The sequence below is a fragment of the Myotis yumanensis genome, unplaced genomic scaffold, assembly GCF_028538775.1.
Source record: "Myotis yumanensis isolate MYYU_CA2020_CCGP unplaced genomic scaffold, mMyoYum1.0.hap1 SCAF_1, whole genome shotgun sequence".
Classification (NCBI taxonomy): domain Eukaryota; kingdom Metazoa; phylum Chordata; class Mammalia; order Chiroptera; family Vespertilionidae; genus Myotis; species Myotis yumanensis.
Window position 1 is genome coordinate 52,451,274 of NW_027223752.1, and position 14,893 is coordinate 52,466,166.

General features: G+C 38.9%; 1 protein-coding gene across 11 annotated transcripts in view; it reads left to right on the top strand.

Moving 5' to 3' along the window:
* HERC1 (HECT and RLD domain containing E3 ubiquitin protein ligase family member 1) overlaps window positions 1-14,893 on the top strand; it is a 190,046-nt gene that overhangs the window by 61,739 nt on the left and 113,414 nt on the right. For all 11 annotated transcript variants that reach the window (XM_070421306.1, XM_070421324.1, XM_070421311.1 and 8 more), the window contains exons 13-17: window positions 3,500-3,625; window positions 4,793-5,014; window positions 10,204-10,356; window positions 10,485-10,617; window positions 11,952-12,143. In XM_070421306.1, coding sequence (XP_070277407.1) covers window positions 3,500-3,625; window positions 4,793-5,014; window positions 10,204-10,356; window positions 10,485-10,617; window positions 11,952-12,143 — 826 coding nt within the window. The remainder of the gene's footprint in view (window positions 1-3,499; window positions 3,626-4,792; window positions 5,015-10,203; window positions 10,357-10,484; window positions 10,618-11,951; window positions 12,144-14,893) is intronic.

Consider the following 14,893-nt stretch of genomic DNA (forward strand, 5'->3'; position numbering starts at 1 on the left):
GTACGGTCTTTTTTTTTTTTTTTTTTTTTAGTTTTATTCATTTCAAAAGGGCCGGATCCGGCCCGCGGGCCGTAGTTTGCCCACGGCTGATCTATGTTGTAGCATATGGCAGTGTTTACTTCTTTTTTAAGGCTGGATAACCTTCTTTTGTATGTATATACCACATTTTGCTCACCCATTCATCCATCATATTTATGACCTTGGATTAGACACTGATTTCTTAGCCAAAGCACAAGCAACTAAAGAATAAAAGGTAAATTGGACTTGATCAAAATGAAAAACATTTATGCTTCAAAGGACATTATCAAGAAAATAAAAATATAATTTACAGAATGGGAGAAATATTTGTAAATCATATGTCCGATAAGCTGGTTTCTAGAATATGTAAAGGATTCTTATAACTCAACAATAAAAAAGATAACCCAATTTAAAAAAAATGAACAAAGAATCTGAGTAGTTGTGCCTCCAAAGATATAAATATAGTCAATAAAAACATGAAAAAATATACATTGTAAGTCATTAGGGAAATGCAAATAAAAACCACATGAGATATGCTTCATACCCACTAGGAGGCTATAATAAAAAAGACTGACAATGATAAATATTGGTGAGGATGTAGAGAAATTGGAACCCTCATACATTGCTGGTGGGAATGTAAAATGGTACACCTACTTTGGAAAACAGGTACTCTCTTAGTTACACATAGAGTTACTATGTAATGCAGCAATTCCACACCTAGATCTATACCCAAGGAAACTGAAAACATGTCTGTGCAAAAATGTGTACAAGAATGTTTATAGCAATATCTATACTAATAATAAAGGAATATGCAAATTGTCCGGGATGCCATCACAGTGTAACGACCAAACAGCAGGCTGCTTGGGGCGACAAGGCTGGCGGGGGGAGGGTGTTAGTGAGGGATGACCAAACGACTAAACAGCAGGCTGCATGGGGTGACCCGGTCGGCAGGAGGGTTAGTAAGGGATGACCAAACGACTGAACAGCAGGCTGCATGGGGTGACCCGGTCGGCAGGAGGGTTAGTAAGGGATGACCAAACGACTGAACAGCAGGCTGCGTGGGGCGACCAGGTCAGCGGGGGGGCAGTTGGGGATGACCAGGCTGGCAGGGAAGGGCAGTTGGGGGCGACCAGGCTGGCAGGGGGGCAGTTGGGGGCGAACAGGCCAGCAGGGGAAGGCAGTTGGGGGCCATCAGGCTGGCAGGGGAGGGCAGTTAGGGGCGAGATCAGACCAGCATGGGAGGGCAGTTGGGTGCGACAGGTCGGCAGGGGAGGGCAGTTAGGTGCTACCAGGCCGGCAGGGGAGGGCAGTTGGGGGTGACCAGGCCAGCACGGGAGGGCACTTGGGGGTGACCAGGCTGGCAGGGGGGCAGTTGGGGGCGAACAGGCCAGCAGGGGAGGGCAGTTGGGGGTGATCAGGCTGGCAGGTGAGAGCAGTTGGGGGCAATCATGCTGGCAGGGGAGCAGTTAGGTGTCAATCAGGCCAGCAGGGGAGCAGTTAGGGGGCGATCAGGCAGGCAGGCAGACGAGTGGTTAGGAGACAGCAGTCCCGGATTGTGAGAGGGATGTCCAACTGCCAGTTTAGGCATAAACCGGCAGTTGAACACCCCCCAAGGGGTCCCAAATTGGAGAGGGTTCAGGCTGGGCTGAGGGACATCCCCCCCACTCCCTCTGTGCACAAATTTTGTGCACTGGGCCTCTAGTTATTTGTAATAGCCAAAAAGTAGAAATAAACAAATGTCTGTTAAATAGTGGATAAACAAAATGTAATATTACTCAGCTATAAAAAGAAATGAAAAACTGACACATTACAACTTGACTGAACCTAGTAAACAGTATGCTAAGTGAGAAAAGCCATATACAAAAGGCTACATGTTGTATGATTCCATATACATGAAATGTTCAGGGTAAGCAAATTCATAGAGATAGAAAATAGGTTAGTTGGTTGTTAGGGGTTTGAGGGAGGGAGAGATGAGGAGTGACTATTAATGGGCTCAGAGTTTCTTTGTTTGGGTGATGAAAAAATGTTCTAAAATTAGTGGTGATGGTTGTTCAACTCTGAATATACTAAAAACCACTGAATTTCATACTTTCAAAAGGTGGGTCCTGGCCAGTTGGTTCAGTTGGTTGGATCATTGTCCCATGCATCAAAAGGTTGCAAGTTCGATTCCCAGTCAGGGCACATACCTCGGTTGTGGGTTCAACCCCCAGTTGGGGCATGTATTGGAGGCAATCAATTGATTTCTCCCCCTCTTCCTCCCTCTCTCTCTCTCTGAAAATCAATAAAAACATATCCTTGGGTGATAATTTTTTTTTTTAAAGGTGATTTTAGCCCTGTCAGCATGGCTCAGTGGTTGAGCGTCGACCTGTGAACCAGGAGATCAGGGTTTGATTCCTGGTCAGGGTACATACCCTGGTTGCAGGCTCAATCTCCTTGGGGGGCATGCAGGAATTTTATGACATGTGACTTACATGTCAGTTTAAAATAAAACAAAAAAGATGGTGATTTTTCTGCTGCAGGGGCATGTTGCTGAGATGTAGGTAGGAGTATTAACATTAATGTGAAACTGAGAATTTAATATCAGCAATAAGTAGTGAAATATTTTTTTAAAGGTTGAAAAGTATTGGAATAAAGTAAGGAAAGTTAACTTAAAAAAAATATCCTTAGAATCGTTTATTTATTCCTTGAGCCTCCTTGGTAGCTACTCTGTTTTAGGAGAGTTCTTAGGAGATGGATTCTCCCAGGGTGTGCATAAGGCTGTTTCTGTTGAGGAATGTTTTTATTCCTTTTTCCTTCTCCCTGAAACTTCTGATAATTTATCTGTTTTCAGCAATCACTGTTGCTGTGTTTTGTTTCTTTCTTTTTTAGTGCTATATTTTGAACCAATTGTAGACTTAAGGAAAAGTTGCATAAATAATAGGATTTTCATGTATCTGTCACCCAGCTTCCCCTAATACTAATGTCTTTACGTAACCACAGTACAGTGATCAAACCCTAGAAATTTCATTGGCTTAATACTATTAATTAAACTAAAAACCTTATTAGAAATTATATCAGTTTTCCACTAATGTCCTTGTTCTTTTGTAGGATCCTATCTAGGAGCCCGTTTTGCATTTAATTGTTATTTCTCCTTAGTCTCCTGCACTCTGTTACAGTTCCTTATCTTTCATGATTGGGACACTTCAGGAGTTTTGCTCAACTTTGCAGAGAGCCTTACGAGGCCCAATGCTGTATTCAACACTAAATATTTGTTGGATGATGATTATCTATTTAGTGGCAAATCGAAAATATGTATTCTGGTCTTCTTAAAGACATTTAAATAAGGACTTGCATGCTTTCTTTTTTCACATAATTTTTATTTAGATTTCATGATCCACTTTCTGTGATTTCTGTGATCCTAATATCAGTGGATTTAATTTATCTTATTTATCAAAAAGATAAGAACCAGGCCAATAAATACACTTTTCTTTTTTAATATTAGGTGGTAATTGAGACTCTGTCAGTGGGAGCAACCATGCTATTACCTCCATTACGAGAACGTATGGAATTACTTCATTCTCTTTTACCCCAAGGACCTGATAGATGGGAAAGTTTATCCAAAGGACAGGTGAGTTTCTGCATGGTATCTAAGTAAGCCAGTAATATCACATACAAAGCACAGAGAGAGGAAAATAAAACTAATTGATTGCCTTGTGTTTATGAAATAATACTGCACTTAACTTGATGGTTCTGGTAAATCCTTGTATTTAATGTTTTCTGCTGGGAGAGTTCCCAGATTTCTAATGAAGGTGAAGTAAGTGATAACTTATTAAATTATGGGGGTAATTATTAAAATTATGACTAATTTTTCCAGTGTTGCTTACACTTTCAAATCAGAGACCTTTTAGTTTATTTGTAATGTACTGAGTTGAAATCAAGGGCATGCACTATTATTGATTCCATGCCCAGAACTTTGTCTGAAATTGCTTACATAAAAAGTAAAAGATGACTATTATGAAAAAGTATTTGATGATATGAGTGTGCTTATTCTTTTCTTTTTTTAATATCTTCTGTACATTAAAGTAAGTACATTTTGCTTAATCAAGTAGAAAAATCAATTGTAGAGTTAAACATGCCTGGGGAAAATGGTGCGTCCTTGTAATATAATATTCACAGGTGCCTTGCAATGAGTATTTTGCATTAGCTTAGGTTTCAGTTATATATTTTAAACATTAGAATAAATAGTTTCATTGGTAGTTCTGTAGAAGAATGTGTAGTATAGTTTATTTGTTGACGTTTCCGACTCCTTTCTACGTACAGTGCTAAAATCATTATGCAGAGTATGCCATTTTAGCTTAGAGTTTTAGGTTTTATAATAAAGAGTGGAATAAAACTCTAAGTTGCATTTTCCCAAGTGGTATTAATGGGATAGCTTTTCTTTTTTTAATTTTTCTTTCTTTTTTTTTTTTTTTCAGAGAGAGGAAAAGAGAAAGGTAGGGAGGGAGAAACATCGATGTGAGAGGGAAACATTGAAGAGTTGCCTACCACATGTGCCCCGACTGGGAACCGTACCCGCTACCTTTTGGTGTATGGGATGACGCTCCAACTAACTGAGCCACACCAGCCAGGGCCAGATAGCTTTTCTTTTGATTACTTATTTGCTAAAAGATGATTGTTAATCAGGATATGAAGTGGATTATTTAGCATCATTAGTATAGTTTTTTTCTGGGATCTTTTTTTTTCTAGTGAGTTTTAAGCTAATTCCTATTTTATCAATGGAAATATTTTTCTTTAGAGAATGCAACTGGATATCATTCTGACAAGTTTGCAAGATCATACCCATGTAGCCTCCTTACTTGGCTATAGTTCACCCTCTGATGCTGCTGACCTCTCTTCTGTGTGTACTGGCTATGGAAACCTGTCAGATCAACCTTATGGCACTCAGAGCTGCCATCCAGACACCCATCTAGCTGAAATTTTGATGAAGACTCTCTTAAGAAATTTAGGATTTTATACAGTAAGTTCTTTTTTGTGTGTGGTTAAAATAATAATAATAATAATAAAGCTCTTATTTTTTTCTTTGTTTTTAGAGGTGGAAGATATCACTTTAAGTCAAGATATTTTGACATTTAAACACTAATGAAATAAAGCTCTAGATTCCACTCCTCCATAGGGCGAAAACATGTCAAATTTTCTGAAATATTGTGGCTGCCTACTGACTTATAATCGACAATTCCAAAGAGATTTATTTTAGAATTTTACCAAAATTTTTTTGATGTTAATGTACAAGAATAAACAGATACAAATAGTCAACAACATTTTGCAAGAGAGGAATAATGAGGATGGGTATAATAATGATTGACCTTACCAGATATAATCTTATAATTAAACAATATGATTAGCACTAACTAAGAATAGGCTGTTCAACTGGAGAAAAGAAGGTGGACACTGTAGCTTTCCCTGTATTAGGGGGCCATTAATTTTTACTTTGTGGTGTTTCCTAGATCCATCTCTTTTTTTCTTTTCATTTCTATAGGTTCTAACTCAGGCCATCAGGACCTAATATTAATAGTAGTGTTATAGCTGTTTTCACTATTGGTGTCTTCTCAGTATCCTACTGCTGGAATAACCTTGTTTTATTAAAAAACAAGATTGTATTAAATTAAAACTTTTTCAGACCTTTTATCATTTGGCTTACATACCACTCTTGATCTCCTGCACATGGCATACCTATCTTCTGCTTGCTCTTCTGTCTACCAATCTGTAACTTAAAAAAAAAAAATCATTATTGTTGAAAGTATCACATATGTCCCCTTTTTCCCTCATTGACCCCCTCTGGTCCACCCCCACCCCCTGCCCCAGACCTTCACTACCCTATTGTCAGTGTCCATGGATTATGCATATATGCATACAAGTTCTTTGGTTGATATCTTCCCACCTACCAACCCACCCCCCACCTTATTCTAGGAATCCTTGCCCAAATAACCCCATCTAACCATAGCATTATAACTGCATGCCCTTTAGCAATTTTTAGAGTCAAAATGTACTGAATAACTTAACTTCAACTTGTGTATCCTTTCATAGTGTCAGGTCTGTATATTCTTTTCCTTCTATATAAGTTTTAGCGTTTTGTTCTGCCTACATTAAAAGGTTGTTGACTAGAGTATAGTTGTTCTTATAAATTATTTTTTCTCAGATTTAAGAATGTAAATTTGACTTGATATTTGACTGTAAGTGGAATGGGAACAGTGACATATATATATATACACACACACACACACACATATATATATACACATACACATACATACATATATATATATACACACACACACACATACCCACTTGTTATTGTCTGAAATTTTTTCCCAAAGTTTTAAGGAACATTTATGCTGAATTAAAGTAGTTCCTTTATTATGTCATTAGGGCTAAGGTAGATGTGTATATTATGTGGACATGACAATAAAATACTACTTTTGGGCTAAAATCATAAATTATCTTAATCTGTTTGGTCTGCTATATCAGTACCCTGGACTGGGTGGCTTATAAAGAACACAAATTTATTAATTAGTTTGCAGATGGGAAATCCAGGACAAAGGCACTGGAGGACTGGGTAGTTTTCTTGCCTGTGTCCTCACACAGGCAAGCTCTCTGTGATCTCTTTTGTAAGGGCATAATCCCATTCATGAGGGCTCTTCCCTCACAACAGTTCACCTTCCAAAGATGCTGCTTCCAGTTATTAAAATATTTGGGGAGATTAGCCTTCAACATATGAATTTTGCGGGGATACAGTCAGTCAGTTTCTCTCTAATAGTGCTTATTTGGGAGCTTATAATGGTGCTTATATTGCAAGGGTCTTAAAATGTTCTGAGATCCTCTTTTGCATATTGTAAACAAACCATATATTATGCATAAAGATGTTCATTGCATCATTAATTATAACCAACTAGAAGCCCAGTGCATGAAATACGTGCACGGGTAGGGTCCCTAGCAGCTGCTGCCAGGGCCTCCCTTCCCCGGGCGGCCTGCTGCTGCTGCTGCCACCGGCCAGGGCCTCCCTTCGCACCCGCCTTAGCCTGGCACTGCCTGCTCACCTGCTCCACCATCCCGCTCTCGTCAGGGCCCATCTGGGTTGGCAGCACCTCTATTGCCGCCCACTGCCAGCGCTGTGTCACTGACACCCGCCATATTCCACGCCACCCCCCTGGTGATCAGCGCACATCTAACTCCTGGTTGGTTGAACTCCCACCTGTAGGGACAATTTTCATATTAGCCTTTTATTATATAGGATAATAAGAAATTAGAAACAACTGAAATGTCTAAAATATGGGAATGATTAAATTATATAAGTTATATATATACACACACACACATATATATATATATATATATATATATATATGCTCAATGAAATATTATATGACTCAAGTTTTATATACACTAGGGGCCCAGTGCACAAATTTGTGCACCTTCAAAGGAACTGGGGCCACGAGGCTGCGGTGGGCGCAGGGGTGGGTCTCGCCCCATCCTCCATGCCCCAGCCCGGCCCCTCCCGCTGTGGCCCTCGGTCCCCTCTCTGCCGGCAGCCCAGCTGCTGCCACTCTCATGTGCTGATGGCATCAGCCTTGCTCACACCTGCTGATGGCGCAGAGCAATTGGGGCCTGCGCCAGCAGCGGGTACGAGAGGGGCTGGTGCTGTCAATGTGTGTGAGCAGCAATTACTGTCCCGATTGCCCTTCACGAGCAGGGGGAGGTGGAGAAGTCCTGAGGGGCTGGCTGCTGCCACTTGCACCCGCTGACAGCGCCGAGTGATCGGGACCGGCACCCAGTGCTGGCAGTGCGTGTGAGCAGCGGCTCTGGCGCCGGCTACAGTTGTGAGTGGGGCCATCACCGGCAGCAAGTGCAAGAGGCGGCTGCAGGCCCCGATTGTCCCTCAGGAACAGGGGGAGGTGGAGAAGTCCTGAGGGGTGATTGGGGCCGGCAGCCAGTCACTCGCACCTGCTGATGGCACCAAACAATTGGGGCCGGAGCCAGGCACCGGCAGTGGATGAGAACAGCGGCTCCGGTGCCAGTAGCGGGTGTAAGCAGGGCTGGTGCCAGCAGCAGGTGTGAGCGTCGGGCGGGACCATGGCATGTGGGAGCAAAGAATTTTCAGTAACCACTTGAGGCTCGCCTGGATGACAGTGACTGGTGCACCGGATGGTGGTGCCTCTGCTCACCTGCTCCACCATCCTGCCATGGCCGATTCCTGCCATGTTCTGCGCTCTGCTGCCTGCTGCTGATGCCTTCCATGTTTTGTGCGCACCCCCTGGTGGTCAGTGCACGTCATAGCAACCGGTTTGGTTGTTCCGCTGTTCAGTCCATTTGCATAGTAGGGTTTTATATATATAGGTGGTTTATGAAAATGTAGATAATATTTGTGAATTTGTTGGAAAAGAGAAGAGTAAAAATAGAATGAGCAGTATTATGAAAAAGTCACAAAAATCAGGAAACAAATACATCAAAAATATTAATAGTGATTTTTTTTGGGTGATTGGCTGAATGATGCTTTTAAGTTTTTTAAAATACAGTTTTGGTACTTTCTAAATTTTTTACATTATGCATTTAAAAAAATATTTTAAACTTGAAATAATTTAAAGCTTACACAAGAGTTACAAGAGTCATTCAAAGAACTCCGTGTATTCTTTACCCAAATTTGCCTTTATCTATCTATCTATCTATCTATCTGTCTATCAATCATCTATTTTTTTTCTTCTAAATCATTTGAGGTAAGTTGCAGATGTCATGCTGGCTATTCCTAAGCATTTAAACATGTATTTCTTTTTTTTTTTTTAATATATTTTATTGATTTTTTACAGAGAGGAAGGGAGAGGGATAGAGAGTTAGAAACATCGATGAGAGAGAAACATCGACCAGCTGCCTCCTGCACATCTCCTACTGGGGATGTGCCCGCAACCAATGTACGTGCCCTTGACCGGAATCGAACCCGGGACCTTTCAGTCCACAGGCCGACGCTCTATCCACTGAGCCAAACCGGTTTCGGCTAAACATGTATTTCTTAAGAAGAAGTACATTCTCTCAAATAACAACAGAACATTTATAGAATTCAGGAAATTTAACATTGATGCAGAACTACTATCCTATATAATATAAACCTAATATGCAAAGTGACAGAATGGTGGAATGACGGGTCGCTATGAACTGACCATTAGGGGGCAGACGCTCAACGTAGGGGCTGCCTCCTGGTGGTCAGTGTGCTCCCACAGGGCGAGTGCTGCTCAGCCAGAAGCTGGGCTCATGTCTGGTGAACGCAGCGGCGGTGGTGGGAGCCTCTGCGGCAACACTAAGCAGCGAGCTGAGCTGTAGGGAGCAACAAGCAGGTGGGTGGTAAGGAGAGAGGGGTCCCAAACTGCGAGAGGGCACAGGCTGGGTTGAGGGACCCCCCCCCCCCAACCCCTAGTGCACAAATTTCATGCACCAGGCCTCTAGTCTAATATATAGTCCATATTCAAATTTCTATAATTGTCCCATTAAATTGTCCTTTATAGCAGCTCCCTTTCAATCCAGGATCACATATTATATTTAATTATCATCTCTACTTAGTCCACTTATTTATTTTACTTTTTTTTTAATCTTCATCTGAGGACATGCTTCTTAAATTGATTTGAGACAGAGAGGGAGGGGAGAGAGAGAGAGATTGAGAGATTGGTTGCCTCCTGCACGCCCGTTGACTGGGGAATTGGAACCACAACCTTTTGGTGTATGGGACGACACTCCAATCAAGTGAGCTTCCTGGCCAGTGGTAGTCCACTTATTTCTTTTATAGTCAGAAATAAATTTCCTTTTTAAGAATTGTGATGTTAGAAATTCACAAGCATGTGAAAACAAAAATTTTACAGAAATCTGGAAAACAATAGCATTAAAATGTTGAAATATGTTGTCTTTGGGTACTGTACTGTTTTCCTATTATTTTCTGTATTTTCAAAATTTCTTTGGTGAAATATGTATTTTTTCTTTAATGGAAAAACAAATTGAGATTTTTTGATAAATCTTATCTAATAACTAATAACAACATAGCAACGATTTAAAAATCTATAATATTGAAGAAAGAAGACAATGGCTTCTTAAATCAGAATCATTTATGGTAGGACCTTACTTTCATTTTCAAGCACTTCATATATGATTTTCATTTATGTATTATTTTAGGATCAAGCATTTGGAGAGCTAGAAAAGAATAGTGATAAATTTCTGCTTGGAACATCATCTTCGGAGAACAGTCAGCCTGCTCATCTTCATGAATTGCTGTGTTCACTGCAGAAACAGCTGCTGGCATTTTGTCACATCAATAATATTAGCGAGGTATGTGATTCTTTGCCTTTTATGGTGATCTCTCAGGGACCTTGAAACTCAGATATTTGGTTAAGCCATGACATTTGTGTACCTTGAATCTTTTAAAGTGTAGTAATTTAGCAACTTTTCCCCCTCAGAATTCAAGCAGTGTGGCATTGCTCCATAAACATCTTCAGCTCTTGTTGCCTCATGCCACAGATATTTATTCACGTTCTGCAAATTTACTCAAAGAAAGTCCTTGGAATGGCAGTGTTGGAGAAAAATTAAGAGGTATGTTTAGAACTAGCTTTCAAATGTAATCAGTGGTTATAAAATAAGAGTCCTTAGCCTTTCCAAGGCCTTATGAGGGCCTGAAACCTCTGAGTAGAATAAGGATGGTCTTGAATCTCCTTATTGAAAATCCCTTTGATTTGGGTTGATTTTGGGGTGATGGTAATAGTGATTGACCTGGTTAATCTTAAAAGAAGCTATTGGCATGACAGAGGCCTAATTTTAAGGCGTTGGATGATATATACTTAAAGTGATTAATTGTAAATGGCATAAAGTGAGATTTTTAATTTGCTGTTTCTTTACCTTCAACATTTTCCAGTGTTCCTTTTTTCTTCTTGAAATGCCTTCTTTTCCTTGGGCTTCTGTGTAGTCATAATCTGTTTTTACTCATATATCTCTGGTCACTGTTTTTTGTTGGTTCCTATAAACTCCTCTTTCTTGGACATGCCCTTTAATGTGTATGATCCTCTGACTTTTGCCCTAAACCCTTATCTCTCCCTGAATGATCCTATCAGGTCCCATTGCTTTTAACCACCATATGTATATTGACTCCTGTATCTGCACCTAGCTGCGAACTCCCCTTTCACATGGGCCTTTCTCTAGTTACCTACTGGTGTCTTTTTTTTTTTTTTTTTGGTTGTTTTAAAGGCAACTAAAATTCAGTATGCCTGTCCAAAACCAATTTACTCTGAAGTCCCCCCACTGAAAAAAGAAACTGCTTACTAGACATTTCCATTTTGCTGTTGCACGGGCATTAAAATTTAATCCATTCAAACTGAACTCATCTCTGAATGATCCACCCAAAATACAATGAAGTATTGAAACAAATGTGATTTAAAACCGATAGTGATAATAAAAAGATAGATGCTTTGAGGTGATGTTGATTTTTAAAAAAGTAAATTTGGTTTAAAAAACATAAAAGGCTTCCCTCACTCAAATGTAAGTACTATGAGGACAGGAATTTTTATGTCTTTTTTCATGGCTGTATCTCACCTAGAACAGTGCTTGGTATGTTGTATAGGTACTCAGGAAATATTTTTTGAGTAAACCTAAAAAGGATATAGATTTGTGAATCAGAAATTCATAATGCATTTTAAGGGAAGGAATTATAATCTTTTGAATTTCTTGGCATGAGGATACGTATGCTTTCCCACAAAGTGTCTGTTGGTGGCACTCTCTGCAAGTGAGTAAATACTAATATCACGCCACCTACCAGGTAGGTGTTCAACAAAGAGTTACTGAATTAGTGTACTGTAGTTCTAAGTTAAAATTTATTGGTTTTTAAGTTGGTAACATGTTGCATTGATCCATGTTGAATTTCTTACCCTTCATAGATGTGATATATGTCTCAGCTGCAGGCAGTATGCTCTGCCAGATTGTTAATTCCCTACTGTTACTCCCTGTGTCCGTGGCTCGGCCTTTATTGAGTTACCTCCTCGACTTGTTGCCACCTCTTGATTGCCTTAATAGACTCCTGCCAGCTGCCGCTCTTTTAGAAGACCAAGAGTTACAGTGGCCTCTTCATGGTAAGTAAAGATGGTAAAAGAGCAAATAATGCTTTTGAGAAAAGTTGTTCCTCTTTGCATTCATCAGGTAAATTCTATTTGACACTTGGATGTGTTATGTAATGAAAAAGATAAAGTTGTCATCTCAGAGATTATAGTCTAAAGTGGGCTCTTATATGGGAAAACATTACGAAATTGCTCATATATAATAATGTCATGAGTAGGATGTTCATATGGTCAGCAGGTTTGAATAGTATATTTTACTGATTCTAAGAAACTTTTTTTTTACCTAAATTTTGACATGGTTTAAATTAGAATACATGTTACATTGGATGATAGGGAAGCTTTCTTTTCTTTTGTTTCCTTTTCTTTTCTATAATATTCTTATTAATTTAAGAGAGAGGAAGGGAGAGGAAGAGAGAAACATCAATATTAGAGAGATACATCTATCGGTCACCTCCCATAGGCGCCTTGACCTGGGATTGAGCCCACAATCTGGGTTTGTGTCCTGACTGGGAATTGAACCAGTGACCTTTTGGTGCACTGGACAATGCTCAACCAAGTCACACCAGCCAGGGCAGAAAAGCATTCTTTCATAATTCAGTCAGCAGCATAAGGACACATTTTATAGTTAATAGATGGATTTGATTTTAAAAGTTTTATTTCTTGCGCTAGTTGGTTTGGCTCAGTGGATAGAGCGTTGGCCTTCGGGCTGAAGGGTCCCGGGTTCCATTCCGGTCAAGAGCACATGCCTAGGTTGTGGGCTCGATCCCCGGTAGGGGGTGTGCAGGAGGCAGCTGATCAATGATTCTCTCTCATCATTGATGTTTCTATCTCTCCCTTTCCCTTTCTCTCTGAAATCAATAAAAATATAGTTTTAAAAAAGTTTTATTAAGTGCAAAAATTTTTATTTTTAAATCTCTTTGACAGTAAAATATTTTTTATTTTGGTTGGATATATAGATAACTGAATGCAAAAGATGGGAGTTGGGAACCTATTTTTCTGTGTTTTCCCTTTTAGATATATTATAAGAAATAACATTCTGATTTTAGGCAAGGCACTTGAAATCGCTTAATTTATAAAATGCTGATGATTCTGTGTATTTGAATATAGCTTAAAATATCATGTCTAGAAAACAGTGTGTTTTCCCACTGAAGTCTCTCTGTCCTAAGGCTACCAAAGGAGTTTCATTACTACAATTTTAAAACGTTTCAAGTTTAAGTGAGGTCACATGTTTTGATCTTGGACTAGTGCATAAAAAGATCCTAGATTTTAGTCTTGGCTCTGCTAGTAATTTGGCTGTCTGATCTTGGGCAAGTCACTTAAAATTTCTTAAAGCCTTTGTTTGTTTCTCCTGGAAAGATTAAGGTTGACAAGGTGACATTGAGGGCCTATATTACTTTAATATTGTATGGTTCTGTGACAACTGGATTTAGATGAAGTCAAGTGTCAAGGTTACAGCTGTGTTGTTTAGGTTACAGCTGATGTTGATTAAGCTTAATATGGAGCCATTCGAGGTTTACCCTTCCTTTGCAGAAACATCTCAGAACTTTGCATTAGGTGATTAGGTGTCATTTTATTTTGGATTTCCGCATCTGTGTTTACAATTGATATTTTTCTATAATTTTTCTGTGATGCTATTATTGTTGCATTATTTTTACTACCACCATTATACCAACCTCATAAAATCAGTTTAGAATCTTCCTTTTTTTCCCCCCTTTTTTTCTGAAATAATTTGTGTAAGATACGGATTATCTTTTCTTGAGGTTTAGAAGACTTTATCTATAAAACTATCTGAGCCTGGTTTTTAAGATAGACTTTGGCTATTAGTTTTCTTTCTTAGAGGTTTTGTTCTCTTTCAGCTTTTTGTTTTTTTTATCAAGCCCATTTTGGAAATTGATTTTTTTCCAGAAAATATCATTTGTTGGTTTTCATTTATTGATATAAAATTGTTCATAATATTTACTCATGGTTTCTTAAAATCTTTGTTGTTAAATCCTCTTGTGTATTCCTAATTAAAAAACATTTTTAAAAAATCCTTACCCAAGGATATGTTTCTATTGATTTTTAGACAGAAAATCAATAGTAGGGGAGAGGGAGAGGGAGAGTGAGTGAGAGAGAGAGAGAGAAAAAAAACATTGGTATGAGAGAGGAACATCAATCAGTTGCCCCCTGTATGCACCCTGACCAGGGATTGAACCCACAACCTGCCTGGGAATTGAACCTTCAACTTTTTGATGTATGGGATGATGCTCCAACCAACTGAGGCACACCGGCAGGGCTTTTATTCCTAATTTTTGGATTTTTTAAAGATTACTTTTATTAGAGGTTTATGCATCTTTATTAGTCTTTTCAAATAACCAATTTTGGATTTATTGATCTGGTTTCTCGTCTCCCTCCACTAATCCCCCCTACACACAATTTCAGTGATATCTGTTTTTATCTTTATGGCTAAATTTTATCTTTATAGTATAGTTTTTTGGTTTTGTTTTTTTTTTAATGTGAAGAACTGTTGAAAGCAAATGTACAAAAAGAAAGCATGGGTCTGGATCTTAGTATAATTCTCAATTCAAGCTTTAAAAGTATTAATACTAAATGTAATATTACTAAATCAACCTTGTTTTGATTTTGGATGAATGAGTTGTTTCAAGTACTCTTATGGTAAAATTTGATCTGGATAATGAAGAGTAGGAATAGAATCCTTTGAGTTAATTCTGTCATATACTATTTTAATGTTTATCTTAAAATTAATAATTTTACAAAGGAAAATT